This window comes from Girardinichthys multiradiatus, chromosome 13 (genome assembly GCF_021462225.1).
Source record: "Girardinichthys multiradiatus isolate DD_20200921_A chromosome 13, DD_fGirMul_XY1, whole genome shotgun sequence".
NCBI classification, from domain to species: domain Eukaryota; kingdom Metazoa; phylum Chordata; class Actinopteri; order Cyprinodontiformes; family Goodeidae; genus Girardinichthys; species Girardinichthys multiradiatus.
In genome coordinates this window covers 29,871,538-29,886,881 of record NC_061806.1, presented here as the reverse complement: position 1 = coordinate 29,886,881, position 15,344 = coordinate 29,871,538, and the positions used below count along the sequence as shown (strand labels likewise).

At 38.3% G+C, this 15,344-nt stretch overlaps 1 protein-coding gene across 2 annotated transcripts in view; it reads left to right on the top strand.

Moving 5' to 3' along the window:
• Positions 1–15,344, top strand: part of LOC124879391 — a 48,451-nt gene that overhangs the window by 21,882 nt on the left and 11,225 nt on the right. The window contains exons 8-10 of one of the 2 annotated variants that reach the window (XR_007041025.1): positions 1,081–1,259; positions 5,488–5,512; positions 11,240–11,332. Coding sequence is in view for 1 of the 2 variants with exons in the window: in XM_047383936.1 (XP_047239892.1) it covers positions 1,081–1,259; positions 11,240–11,332 (272 nt within the window). In the remaining variant the exon portion in view is untranslated. The remainder of the gene's footprint in view (positions 1–1,080; positions 1,260–5,487; positions 5,513–11,239; positions 11,333–15,344) is intronic. The other variant, XM_047383936.1, reaches the window with a different exon arrangement.

Here is a 15,344-nt window from a genome sequence, read left to right as displayed (position 1 = left end):
TGCGTCTCCATGGCTTCCCCCTCCTGACGCAGCATCCTGATGGAGTCACAACACTTGTACGGACTCCCTGAGTAATACTGAGGTCGACATGGGGGATCCTTCCCTAATGGAGCATGTATATAAATAGGTGCATGCCTGTGACCCAGTTCCTATCTGCTGGATCTTGATCCCAGTTCCTTTTCATCACAGAAAAGGATCAGGAGATTTTAGGACTGAACTACAGCTTGTTTTCAGGCCTGACATGGAAATGGAGACTCTGTAATCTATCTGATTTTATATCACAATCACAGCAGTTTGTCACATGACTTTGCAGCACAGATTTCTTTTATTTCTACCCCTCTGTCTCGGTGCGTACCTTCTATTTGTCAGTAACTGTAACCCTGCTGGTGTGTCACAGTGTCCGTCATTATTAGGTATATTCTTCTGGATTTAAGGACAACACACCCATAAATATCACAGATTACAATATGGCTACAGAGGTTATGTTGTATTGATTAAAATGGAAAAAAATCATAACATTAGTCTCACATCTGTTAGATAACTCTTCTTCATCTTACCCATTCGGAGTTTCCTCTGCCTTAGGGCTGACCTCCATTTATATGCTGTATATTTAGCAGAGGCATTTGCAAAGATATCTCTGTCTGTAGCTCCCAGGTGCTACCTGACCACTGTGGCTCCTCTTTAAATACCAACAGCTCCTTATAAAATGCCTAAATCAATCTTGCAACTGATGCAACTGAATCTGGGGCCTTTCATTAAAATGCATCTCTACATGCGTCTCAGATGACCTCTTGATCAGATGTCACCTTCCTGTTCTACATGCAAATTGAATAAACTCAGATTTGTGACCTCAGAACTACCTCAACTGTCTTGCTACATTTGTATCGTGTCCTAAAGAATGAATTGGAGGACAGCAAAGACTAACGAATAGAAGACAGTAAACTTAACTGCGGCTTTGTTAAGTTATGACATTAAGAGATCACGGTCCAGTTAAACACAGGGCGCTTTATCTTGTGCTTATTTGTAATTTGAGGAGAGAGCAGAAGACTCATTATGTTTTCTCATATCTCTTATTTTCAGCCTACAAGCTGCCCCCTCTGGCTGTCGCTATCCTGTCCATGGTGGGCCTGCTCGCCTTCATGCTGTTGGTGTGTCTGCTCTCCTGTGTCTATAAAATACATAAAAGAAACGAGAAGAACAAGAAGCTGATGCTCATTGCTCAGCAGGCCGGCAAGAAAGACGGAGAAGCTTTCAGACAGGTAATTTTCTGCTGCTCGGCTCAATTTTTACTGTCGTTTTTTAAAGAGAGGAGTGCAGGGTACAGTGAAATGGTTTTAGTGGAGCTTTGGGGTTCTTTTGGCTGTATTAGTGCAGCTTATTATCCAGAAAGAGTGACGTGTGTGACAGTTTGAGGAGATTAAAGATAGAGGAAGGTTCTGTTCCTGCTGAGGCAGTCAAGATGGTCAGCTTCGTCTCCTGCCAAGGCCGGTCCTGTTGAGAGCCAAATTCAACGGAACCTCATGACTGAAGAGCAGCCAAGGAGGCTTTATTATGCCTTCAACCCGCATGCCACCTCAGTCTCTGCAAAGCCCACATTTCGGTTGCCGCCACATAGTGCTGCAGGACCACTCAAAACTAGGGAGGAAGGCCTTGAAATCAGGCCCAGGTTCAGTGGTCCTGGTTGCAGAACAAGGAAGTGGAGGTGTTGTATGCCGCAATTTGAACACAGCTTATAGCCATCTGCCAAAGAAATATCATGGCACCTACATTCAGGGCCGATGAAGATGAAAGAAAAGCATGAACCATGAATTGTTAGAGTTAGAGGCTGTTGCACCTAAGCAGCAACCTCTTCAAATGGAGCGTGGAGCAGGGTGGCATCCTGTCAACAGATACAGGAGAATGGATTTGAAAGCTAGATGCTGCGCCAATACTTCAAATGGAAAGCCACCTTAGAGAGTAAGAAGGCGTCACTGACCCAGATGATCCCCTGAAAACAGTGACCTCATAGGAGAGCCTTGCTAGCATGATTTTAGTAGCAACTTCCATAACCTGAAGGACCCAAAAGCGCTTGCTCCCAGCATGCAGTGATGAGAATTGTTCATACGTAACCCTGTTACCAGTTCATCACTCTTCTTTTTTTTGGACCACTTTTGATAGATATTAACCAGTGCAGACTGGGGACACCCCACAATAGCTGTAGTTTCACAAATTCCTCTTTAAACTCACTGAGTTTGCTGTGCTTGTCATTTTTTCCATCTATCAACTTTGTGGACAAAATGTTCCCCAGCTGCCTAATATATCCCACCGCTAGCAACCCCCACGATGAAGAGATAATCAGTGTTATTCATTTCAGCTATCTGTGGTCATAACATTATGCCTTATTGGTGTATATGCCACAAAAAAAAACCCCCAAAAAAAAAAAAACATTTTTGCACGAGAGAGCTTCTTTCTCATTGTTTTCTTAATCTAAAAAGTGTGTATTTTGCTATGCTAGCTACATGCATTGTGGGTGCTCAATGTTAACTCACAGACACCCCTGGTTTATAATCCTAAAACATCAACTATAGACTGTAAAGACAAGGATAATTTCATTCATATACTTATCTTTTCCTGGGAAGATAAGGCTATAAATAAGTGCGACTGCACCGAGTAGGAGCAGTTTGTTTGACAGCATTAAATTAGCATAGCACAATTATTGTTTGATAGAAAAGTTGTCTCGCAATAAGGATTAAGTGTAAAAATATATAATACATCATTTACTCAAACTACAATAAATATTTTGAGTTTCTGTAGTTTGTTATAGTTTGTTAGCTTGGTAGCTTAAAATTAGCTTGATTCCTATAAGACATTCTGTTTTTCTTTAACGTAAAATCACATGACTGCTGTCTGACGTAGGTGCGATGGACATATGATACTCACTATTAATAAATACCTCAGCAACCACACTTTAAAGGACCCAAACTGTTTTTTTAAGCTTTAAAAGTCAGCTAAAGAATCCTTTATTGACATCAGCACGAAGAAACATTGTGTTTTTAATCTAATATTGAGGTATTAGCATAGTGGTTTTTTTGAAAACTATTAGTATTTATTTTCTTTATCCAGTTTCTAAGAAAATCAGCACATTTCTGGCCAGGTTCATGATTAGATGACAATTAACATGTATTTATTCATTTTTGTCAAGAGTTTAACACCCACCAGTAAACATGTGCTCAATTGTTCATGACTGATTAGAATTTGGTGCTACTAATCAGCCTTTAGAGTAGGTGTTTATTTTATAAATGATGACTTATGTACTACGAAAGAGCCTTTTTAAGGTCATTACCATGTTTTTTTTCCTTCTTTAAATGTTAATCTTGAATATAAATTTGTTATTATTTCTCACTTTGTTGTCCTGCTTCAAACTGGCTGATTGAGTGATTTGGTAATTTGGAGTGGATCCTGATTATTCACCATAATAACATCTGAATTTCAAATAAAAGGCTCACCTTTTAAAGGGCACCTAAACATCGGGTGCATAAATTAATCATTATTTTCTGTAATAGTAATAGTAGTATAATTCAAACATTGTAGGCTTAATAAAAACAGTGTATGTCCAAATCAGCTGTAAATTGAATAAAAAGGAATAAAAATTAAATATCACAGGAGATTCGTCTTAAGGATAAATCCATTTAAAGGCTTCACAGCAAAACTCAGTGTTTTGACATAATTAACAATTAGTGGGAACTATTCTCTAAAGCTTTTTGTGTAATTGTGAGTGTCATTTCAAGTTAATGTTCCCCTCATTCCTCAAGCAGACTTCACAGCAAATGTTGCTTGAAAGTAATTGAATCTTTAGAGCAATTAAAAAGCCACTGCAGGCAGAAGACTCGCTCATCGTAAACAGCAGCAGCCGCAGAGAATGATTGCTTCGCAGGGACGATTACGTTATGCCAACTATTTGCAGTAATGGTATGCCACATTACAAGCTGAGGTTATTTATGTCACACTTCAGGTCACAATTGTTCTTGGATCCAAGTTAATAAATGTTTCAGACTTTCCATACGCTGGGTCTGACGGTGCTCCAACCAGTAAATCCAACACAGATTTAGTTGTTTGACATGAACAGAGCAGATTATGCGCATCCTTTGTCTCTTATCATTGTCTGCTTCCTGTCTTCTTTAAGTTTCCATCTTGTGTCAGATTAATATATTTGTTTTTAGTCTGGCAGGAACAGCTTTATGTGTTATTACAGTTTCATTACAGCTACTTTAATGCAGTTTAAGATGCTTTAAGACCCACTCTCAGTGTGGAGATATCTTAAATATAAGGTGGTATGGTGGGAAATAAAATTTTGTCTGTTGTTTTTTTATTGTAAATATGTAAATTTATAGTCTTCTTTTTATAAAAGAGGAAGACAAGGTTGAATTAGTGAAAATATGCAAGGTATCGATCAGGGAACTCTGGAACTGTTAAGTGTTCATAAGAGAGTCAGCCTGGGGAAAGAAACTGTCTCTGTGGCAGCTCATTTTTGCAAATAGTGGTTGATAGCGCTGACCTGAACGTAAAAGTCTAAACAGTTTGTGTCCAGGATGTGTGGGGTCTGCAGAGATGTTAGCTACCCTTTTCCTGACCCTAGACCTGTACAGGTCCTGGATGAAGGAAAGGTAACTCTGAAGATCCCCTCTACTGACAAGAAATTGAACAGACCATCAACATACATAATATCTATGCCAAATTGTGGTTTTTCACATTACCTATCCCGATAACAATGACAAACAATACCTTTCAATGTCAGGCTTTTCTTTATTTCCAGGTCCTCAAATATTGAGCTGTACCATCAGGTTTAAAGTTATTGGCTCAAACATTTATAACAAAATCTTAACTCTTCTTAAAGCCATTTTGTTGAAATTTATTCTGTTGCTTAAACTTACATCACTTTACCCAGATATCACATTTAAAACTCTTCTGGTAAGAAGTAATTTCCATTCTTCAGCTAACTGAAGTTTTACTCTCAGCGATCCATTCAGCTTCAGCTTCGTCAGCAGATTTCTGCGAGCTCATCCAGCTCTTAGCATCCACCAAAATGTAATTTCTCTATTGTCACAGTTGTTTATGTCCTGTTTGTACAGCCTCTCCTGCACATATCCATTCTTACATTTTTGTGCAAACATAAACCCAGTAGCACTGTGGTTTTATCAGATGGAGTGACATCCTTCCAGGTTTGCATCATAGTTTAACTATGAAATACTATGACAATAGCAGTGTTTGGAATGGACATAAGTGATTTAAAAAACATTCCTTTCAGGTTATTTCCCCCATGTTCACACATGCAGATCTGTGTGCATGCTGTATGTTTTAAACGTTTACATTTGCAAAGTTTAATAATCTGACAAGGTGAAGGTGCTGATATCATCTCTATAAAAGAGGCGGACCTGCACACAAATGGATGTTTCTGGTTTTAAAGCTAACGGTGTTGCATGTCCATTACTTTCCCTCTCTAACATTAAGGAGCTTCAAACGGCGCCTCTTCTCGGTGAGAGATTTGTGTTCTGGCCTCTTCCGGTTTCTTCTCCTCCTCCTTCATTTTGATATTCAGAGATTCGTGCTGCTTTTGTGCCAAACAAGTTCCTTAAGTCAACTTTTTCTGTGAGAAGCTTTCTGGTGGCTGTTTCAGAAATGTGTGTATTCAGTATCTTTGAGACTGTTTGTGATAACATGAAGCCATTAAAGATATTGAGCACCTAATAACTCCTGCAGAGCCAAGAGAAACTGCAGCCATCAGACGTAATGATCAAGCAAATGTTGATTGAAGACCTAATTTGACAAAAAGTCAATGAATTACTTCAAGCAGATCTGGCACCCAGACTTGAAACAAAGTGTCTCTGTTATCCTCATAGACTTGTCAGGATTCATGTGACCGGGCTGCAGCTGGCATCATCTCTTATTTACAATATTACCGCTTTAAGGCGATTAGGATGTAGACATAACCAGCAGTGAGGGATAGAAAACAAAGCTGGCAATCAATGTAAAATGATTTAATATTTAATGATTGTGAGCAGTTTATGTATCTCTGTCTTAATGGGTTAAGACGTGCAGAGAAGTCAATTTGGTTCGTCAAAACAAAACTGCTGCTTTCTCTGGTCCAAATGTCTGTGTTTTAGTGGAGATGTTTGGGATAAAATCGCTTCTTATTCTGGTTGGATATGGCTGGTCTGGTGGAAGTTAATCATGAAAGTTTTCTGTTCCAAAAAAGGCAAAAACCTCTCGGGGCTATTTTCTGGTGGAGTCACCTTGAAAAGACCTGTACTATAATCTGCTTGGTCAGTGTGTTATCTTCCGTGCATGTTAAATATTTAGAAAAACTTTATTTAAAGAAACTTGCCATTTTTATTCTTATATAAGTCGAAAAACCGCTGGAGAGACAATTTTAAAACCATCCAAGCAAGAAACGCCAAATGTAAAAGTCAGGCAAGAGTCTGGATGAAACAAACAAACAAACAAAAAAATTACTCAATCACACAATACAATGTAAAAACTAAGCTTGATAAGTTTGATTTTTAGGGTTCCAGCACATATTTAACTAAACAGGTTTTACAGAAATAAAACACACACACACATATATATATATATATATATATATATATATATATATATATATATATATGTATATACGGGGGTTGGACAATGAAACTGAAACAGCTGTCATTTTAGTGTGGGAGGTTTCATGACTAAATTGGACCAGCCTGGTAGCCAGTCTTCATTGATTGCACATTGCACCAGTAAGAGCAGAGTGTGAAGGTTCAATTAGCAGGGTAAGAGCACAGTTTTGCTCAAAATATTGAAATGCACACAACATTATGGTGACATACCAGAGTTCAAAAGAGGATAAATTGTTGGTGCACGTCTTGCTGGCACATCTGTGACCAAGACAGCAAGTCTTTGTGATGAATCAAGAGCCACGGTATCCAGGATAATGTCAGCATACCACCAAGAAGGACGAACCACATCTAACAGGATTAACTGTGGACGCAAGAGGAAGCTTTCTGAAAGGGATGTTCAGGTGCTAACCCGGATTGTATCCAAAAAACAAAACCACGGCTGCCCAAATCACGGCAGAATTAAATGTGCACCTCAACTCTCCTGTTTCCACCAGAACTGTCCGTCAGGAGCTCCACAGGGTCAATATACACGGCCGGGCTGCTATAGCCAAACCTTTGGTCACTCATGCCAATGCCAAACGTCGGTTTCAATGGTGCAAGGAGCACAAATCTTGGGCTGTGGACAATGTGAAACATGTATTGTTCTCTGATGAGTCCACCTTTACTGTTTTCCCCACATCCAAGAGAGTTACGGTGTGGAGAAGCCCCAAAGAAGCGTACCACCCAGACTGTTGCATGCCCAGAGTGAAGCATGGGGGTGGATCAGTGATGGTTTGGGCTGCCATATCATGGCATTCCCTTGGCCCAATACTTGTGCTAGATGGGCGCGTCACTGCCAAGGACTACCGAACCATTCTTGAGGACCTTGTGCATCCAATGGTTCAAACATTGTATCCTGAAGGTGGTGCCGTGTATCAGGATGACAATGCACCAATACACACAGCAAGACTGGTGAAAGATTGGTTTGATGAACATGAAAGTGAAGTTGAACATCTCCCATGGCCTGCACAGTCACCAGATCTAAATATCATTGAGCCACTTTGGGGTGTTTTGGAGGAGCGAGTCAGGAAACGTTTTCCTCCTCCAGTATCACGTAGTGACCCGGCCACTATCCTGCAAGAAGAATGGCTTAAAATCCCTCTGACCACTGTGCAGGACTTGTATATGTCATTCCCAAGACGAATTGATGCTGTATTGGCTGCAAAAGGAGGCCCTACACCATACTTATAAATTATTGTGGTCTCAAACCAGGTGCTTCAGTTTCATTGTCCAATCCCTGTGTGTGTATATATATATATATATATAAATGTCTACATCAGTATAGCAGAGGTTAAATGTATCCTTCAGGAAAAGGTTTCGCAAGTAGATGTCATAAAGACCAACAGGAAAGGCATATACATCATATTCAACCCAGTGTCAATGTTTGTAGAGAAGAAATAGAGCTGACTAGGTGGAGGTTATGGTCATGTGCATGAAACAAATAAATAACAGGGAAGCACTAGATAGGATTGTGTGAGAAATGTTAGTGAAAAATGTTCTTATTAGTTTTTAGAAATACAAAACCCTGAGGGAGAGGATGAGAAATAAGATGAGGGAGCTCGGGCTGCAGGAATTCACTCTAAGAGGGTTATAAAGTATGGTTATTAGAGCAGAGGAGAGGGAACTGTTGAGTTTTGGATGGCACACAGGGGTTTTCAGGGAATATAATGCACATCCATGGCTGGGCATTGAGGGATTTAAAGAGAGTCGGTATGTTTTTGTCTTTTTGTTTAGAAAAGGAGGCCTTTTAGATTTAATTATAAGGTGGTGGTAATACTCCTTTAAGCTGGAAATGTGCTTTTCTGAGCAAATTCATTCTCTTTGCCGTCAAAAGAATCATTAAAGTCGAATATATTTTTAGACATCTACAGTGAAAATGTCAGGAAGTAAAGCTTCAGCTGTAAAACAGTTTACACGCTCACAGTTCTGTAACAACTGTCTTTTACTAAGCATCACAGCAATATTTCATTTATTCAGATTTTTCTTTCTCTCACTGCTGAATTAAAGACCAACAGTCTGCAGTTTTTCCAGCACATTTATGATAACTGTCAACAATAAAGCTTCAGTGCCAGCACAAACATCTCACTCAGCTAATTTGGTGCTTATTTGCAGACATTTTTCTCTTCAGTGTTATTGTAAAAGGTAAATCATGATGTAGATGTATGTGTGTGACTATATGTGCTGATTTATGTGGTGTTATTAAGCTATTTAAAGCTTGTTGGTGTAACAGAAGTGTTTGTCTTATTATGTGTGTGTTTGTGAGATGTGTTCATGTTGTACAAGTTTTACATGTTAGGGAATATTAAAGTAAAGCCTGCTGCTTTAACCTTTATTACCACAAACTCACTCGTTAGGAAAATTAGCGTTAATTAATAGCATGTCAGGATGTTTGATCAAGTTTTGTGCGTTTGGCCTCAACTATTATGGTTGTTGCGAACAGACTCAGTTTAAAAGCTGATACTACAACAAAGTGACACCAAGTTACACAATGAATACCCAAAAACTATCGTTTATTCTCACTGCCAAATATTTTAATTATTGTTGAGACCACATATCTGTTTGTTTTTTTATCCGGTTGTTTTATTTTTAAAACTCTGTAACTGTTTTCACCTCTAAAATCAACTAACAAGATACAATGCATTCACACTACTGTGGATTTAACGATCTCGCAAATCCAGGGTGCCCAAGTCCCGTTCTCCATAGCCATCCTGCAACTTTTAGATACATCTCTTCTCCAACACACCTGAATTAAAAGGCTGAATTCCCTCATTAGCATTCAGTCATTCAGCTCTGTGGAGATCTGGTAATGAAACATTTATTTGATTCAGGATGGTAGCTCTGGAGGACTGCAAATCGTCTAAAGATTTTTAAGATTTCTCAGAATCCCTTAAAAAAGTGATTCTCTATATATCAATAAAAATCAGGTGTGCTGAAGCAGGGAAGCATCTAAAACCAGTAGGGTAGTATGCCTTGAGGCCCAGTGTTGAGAAACACTGTTTTAGGCACAGCTTTACTCAAGGACATGATTCAAATGATACATTACCTCCTCAGCATGTTGTCAGCTTCTACAGAAGTCTGTTAACAGTCAGGTGTGTGTCAGCAGAGAAACACATTAAACATGCAGGACAGTGAGCCCCGAGGACCAAATGCCTAAAACTACCTTTAAACATTTAGACTCCTTTTAGAATATATTTGAAATGTTGTTTTATTTTATCATAATATAGATACACCACAAGAAAACTCTGAAAGGTAGTTGTAAATGCCAGGCAATCTAGATTAAAGATATAATATTTACTAATTTAATAACTTTCTTTTCCTGATTGCTGCATGCTGTAACTGTTAAAGCTGCAGGTTTTTTACTCGTTTTTTATTGTGTGGCTGTGTGCTGTTTTCACGTTTGTTTGTGAATTCCTGTTTTCTTTGAATCTTGTAACTCTTGTTATTATGGCAGCTTAATATTTGTTGTAATCGGATGGTGGAGGTTGAGACGATGAACGCTGCTCTTGCTCTGGATTTCTTATAGATCTTCAGGACAACAGATGCAGATGATGTCAGTGGTTGGGACGTTAAAAAACATCTTGATGATCCCCAAGACTTGTGGGAAAATATTCTGTGGGTATTCTGGCATGTGTGCACCATGCACAGCATATCAGAAACAGACCATTGTACTGACAGTCAAGCATGGTGATGGTGGTGTGATGGTCTGGTACTGTTTTGCTGCTCCAGGGCTATGATACCTTGTTGTAATTGATGGAACCATGAATTCTGCCGGACATTGATCCATAGCACACCAGCAAGTCCACTTTTGAATTGCTAAAAAAAAGGTTTTGGAGTTGCCTAGTCAGAGTCCAGATTTAAATTTAAGATGTTGCAGCTGAACGAAAGACTCTTTTCCAGCTATAAAGAACAGCCAGCTATCAGGCTTAGGAGGTGATTATGTTTCCACATGAGGCAGCAATGGTTTGGATAGCTTTTTTCTCCTAATGAGTGAAATCATGTGAAAACTGCTTTATGTGTTTACCCAGGTTATCTACATGTTTTGATCATGTGTAACATTTAAGCGTGACATAAAAGCAGAAACAGAATAAATCTGTAGGGGGGAATACTTTTTCACAGCATGGTGGTTAAACCCCTGCAGGTGATTTTCCTCACAGTATTATGACATTTGATTTCAAAGGAAAGGACGGTTTTGCAGCTGGACGTTGGCAGCTATTAAAACTGGGTTGTTTTCAACATATTCCTCTGTCTAATTCTCACTTCTGTTCCAAACTTCTCTTAATGTTTTAGAACAACGATATTTTAGTTTAGCTGTGTTTTATTTTATTCCCTCTGGTTCTCATTGAGAGAACAAACATTTCTCATCACTGTGGTCTCCTCTCAGCCTCCACTCGATCCCTGCAAATAACATCGCCTGTGTAATATCTGTATGTAGGAGTGACATGTGATCTGTGTGTGGGTGTCCACATGTTCTCTGATATTTTTGACGACTGGCTTTGATTTAGACCTCAGCTGCCGGGGCAGATCTGCTCACCCCGTGTGAATGTGTGTGTTTCGGTTTGCAGGTGGTCCATGAAGCTTACAGCAGGTTCACAGAGGAGTCCCTGATGCAGTCAGTGTGTGAGAAACCCTCAGAGATCACTGAGGTCACCATCAAGGTAAAACGTATGATAGTAGCTGAAAAAACTAAAAGAAAGTTTTGATACAGTTATGGTCTGTGAAATTCACATTATGCTTTTTTGTGTTCTACGGTTAGGTTTGTTTCTTGGATTATTTTTGACACATTCTTCTGTTAAACTTTATTTTTCAAACTTAGAACCCTTTCTTCCCTCTTGTTTTGTTTTTCTGTCCATCTCAGCTGCATTTTATTACTGATTTCCTCTCACCTGTTCTTTATTATCCAGAAACTTTTCTACAAACTTCTTGGCGTCTATTCAGCTTTCTGTCATTCACTCTGCCACATTATTAGCCCTTTTTTTTTTGGCATTTCCCCGTAGATAACTGTTGGCATTTATGGTTTTTAGGGTTCCTGTCCTGCAGCATATCTAGTTTTGTTTTTGCTGGTTAGTTAATTGCTTAATAGGGACCTTTTTTTTCTAACTGGTCACCTGCAGTTGAATCCTCATCTCCATTGTATGACAATACATTAGTAGGTTTTTCTGAGATCACTTAAATCAGTCACCCTTGGGGTGATAATGAATTTCACTTTATTTTTTTAGCTTGAGTCTTAACAACACATCTAGAACAAGTTGAGAAAAAAATAAGCTAACCAAAAATAACAGAGCTTTTTAAATGTGTTTTTATATTTCTTTCTGAGATTTCAGTTTTTATACACCCAGGTTATAGTTTACCACATTTCAGTTCACATGTCTATGAACAGAATAAACAAAAACTGATCCTGAATCACATATTTCTTACATTAAACTTTAATCCTAAACTCTTATGGCTATAAAAAGGCAGAAAATGTGTATGAATGTAAGAACCTTTTAATGGCAACCTGATCTGATTATGAATTAATATGCATCATTATATTAATGTGTTGCAGGTGTTTTATTTAAGCCTAATCTTTAAGCTTAATAATGTGAGAACGATACTAAACGCTCAATTAAAAGCAGCTAATAGTCCAAACTGAACATATGTCTAAATTTAACCATCCATAACATGAAGGCAGTAAAACTGAAAAAACTACAATAAAATTGTCAGTCAGTCAGTCAGTCAGTGGTGCATCACGCTTAATTAAACTATTAAACTATTAAAAAAATGTTTCAAATGTTTTTTACAGATGTTTTAGCAAACTAAAAAGCAAATTGACAAATCCTTATTCTGTCTAAATATCGTTTTCCAGCTTAAGTTGTAGAAAAGGTCTAAAACTCTGTAAAAACATTCAAGAAGAGAAATGGCCTCTAAATAATTATAATTAGAATAAAAGCTCACATTAAGAAACACATGACAAAAGAGCCTGAGCTAATAGAGCAATAACTATTATAAATGACTTATTATATTATGCCAAAGTAGAAATATCTTCCTAATTAGGATAAATGAATATTATTGTGTAAGTTGCCTTTATCATCAGAACTGGCTGCTGCTGAGTTCTGTTTCCTGAGTTTCTCAGAGATGCTTCCTCCTTAAAATATATCAATTAAAATCCAATAAAATGAAGAGCCATCATGAATCATCCGTGGGATTAGTCAGCAGAAACCACCTGCAATAAAATGCCACCAAAGTGGCGAACGTAATTAAAAAGCAATCAACCTTAGACGCTTCTCTCAGCAGCGAAGTGGATTAAAGTTTAAAGGAAAGACCTTTTGTCAGATTGAACGAGGAACAGAGAGAGTGAAGTGGTCAAGGTTCAGGGAGCTTTTTGAGTTGGTTGATTGGAGTCACGGTGCTCCATCTTTGAGGATCCGAGTAAAACTACTGTTTATTTTACACATCCTGGTTTAGTTAAAGTCAGAAATCACCTGTTTTATGATTAAAACTATTTTCATATACATTTAGCAGGACACATCTGAGGCATGATACATACTGGGCACAAAAAATTTTTAAGCAGATTCAATATGAGTTGAGCATTTTTCATTCTGCCTTTCTCTGATTTTATGCAAAGACCAGATTTTTTTCCTTGCTATCTAAAATTAAATCACACTGATAATTTGCTGTTTTTGGATTTCTGAATTATCTTGATTTGTGAGGTGCCTGAATAATGAGAAATAGATCAGTGTGTGGAAGGTCTTTCTTCTACTTGTCTTCAAGTATCCAAGGGTGTTCCACAAGGCTCTATTTTAGTTTCTCTTCTTTTTATATTCTCAACAATTTAGAAAATAATGTGCCACATGCTAATTATCATTTTTATGCTGATGACACTGTCTTACAATGTGCTGTCAACACAGTAAAATGTGCTTTTGAAAAGCTACAAGCAGCTTCTGATGTGGTTTAACAGTCGAGCCTAAATGCACAAAGCTTGATCAAGGCAACTCAGGAGGCTTGGGTTACAACTATAGACTAACAAATGTCAAAGGGTTAGCAGCCAGCTTCTCATATACTCCCAGCGGGTCAAGGGTGTTGGGACCCACAGCCATGGATTGCAACATTAAAATCTGATATGGACTTTTCTGGAACTTTGAAAATAAAGTGCATTTAACCTACTTCCGGCACAGCCAAGAAAAGGGTAATAGCGGACTTCCTATGATGCCACTGTCCATATAAAACCCCCACTTCTCCCACAAGTCGCTTTCTTCCATGACGGTGGAAGGCACAGCGCGCTAATGTCTCTTTGCTGGCAAACAGTCATAAACTCTTCAAACTGGATCCAAGGGTGTCATACGATCACGCGATCATATGCACAAGTTAAGTACGAATGAATCACTGTTTGTGTACCCGGTATTCATTCATAAAAAGGGGAAATTAAGGTATAAGCATTGCTTGACTTTCTCTCTGAGGCCTGCAGAAGCAAACTGTGTTCCAGAGAATTCCCTGCAGAGACGCTGTCTCTACGAAGCCGAGTGGAGCGGTTTTCCCGGTCTGAAAGGAGGACAACAGGAGCCGCATCACCGTGGTTACGGTAACGTGCAGTTTGGTGGCCGGACAGAACGAGCCACTCCCCACAGCTAAGGAGGTTAGCTGTAGCTAACCATTTGTTGACGTTTCTTCAAACTTCGTCGCCCTGGACAGCTTTTCCTCAGCCCGGTTCAGAGGTTAGGGGTTTGGGCAGAGATATTTTGGATGAAATGATCTAAACGTTTTCATTTTATGAAGTTTGGTTTTGTTTGTGTGAAACTCCGCTATCTTGGTGCTAGCAGGCTATCTGCAGCACACGTGCTCAGTTTTTTGTTCTTTGTTTGTCTGTTTTTAAAGTTAAGACAAACTTTATTTAAAGGGTGATTTTAAACACAGAAGATTGATCATAACGCGCCGTCCGCGCTTATGCATTTTAACCCTTTTGGTGACGGTATTTTTAAAGGTGTGTGTTTGATTCTGGTGCTAAGCTATCAGCTTCTTTTGTTAGCTTTAACTGCTAACAGGTAAGAACACGTGCTTGCTGCCAAATAATATTTACCCAGAAAGGTTGTTAGTTTTCAATCCAGTAAATAATATTTCCCTAACATTATTTTACTAAATTTGTTAAGTAAGTAAACACCATTAAGCCCCATTTCTCCAGAAAGATTTGGCTCTTTTTCAAAATATTTCCTTAAATATTTGACAATTTCCTTAATAATATTTCTTTAAATATTATTTTAATAAATAAAGGCAGCTAATGAGACACCGTTGAGAATTAGTCATCCAGAAGGTTGGTTTTATTCAGCAGATCTTTCTTTAAAACATTATTTTATTAAAATATTTGATCTGATCTTGCATTGTGAATGGTTGTCTAAACGTTTGCTGATTATTGCCTAAGTTGGTTCCAAGACTAACTTAACTTCACTTCCAGATTCTTCAAGATAATCCTTGGTTCTCAAACATAAACATTGCATGGTAATGTTGCATCACTCTTTCGGTCATGATTTTCAATCATCTCTCATCAACTTGTTTATATTGTACATAGCCCATTAGTCTTAGTTATTCTTTAATTCTGCTTGGTAGTTTAGTTGGATTATTTTAGCATAGTAAAGAGTTTGTTGATTGAAATATGTTTGACTTTGAGTTGACTTATTTTTGTTAATAAATTCTTGCATT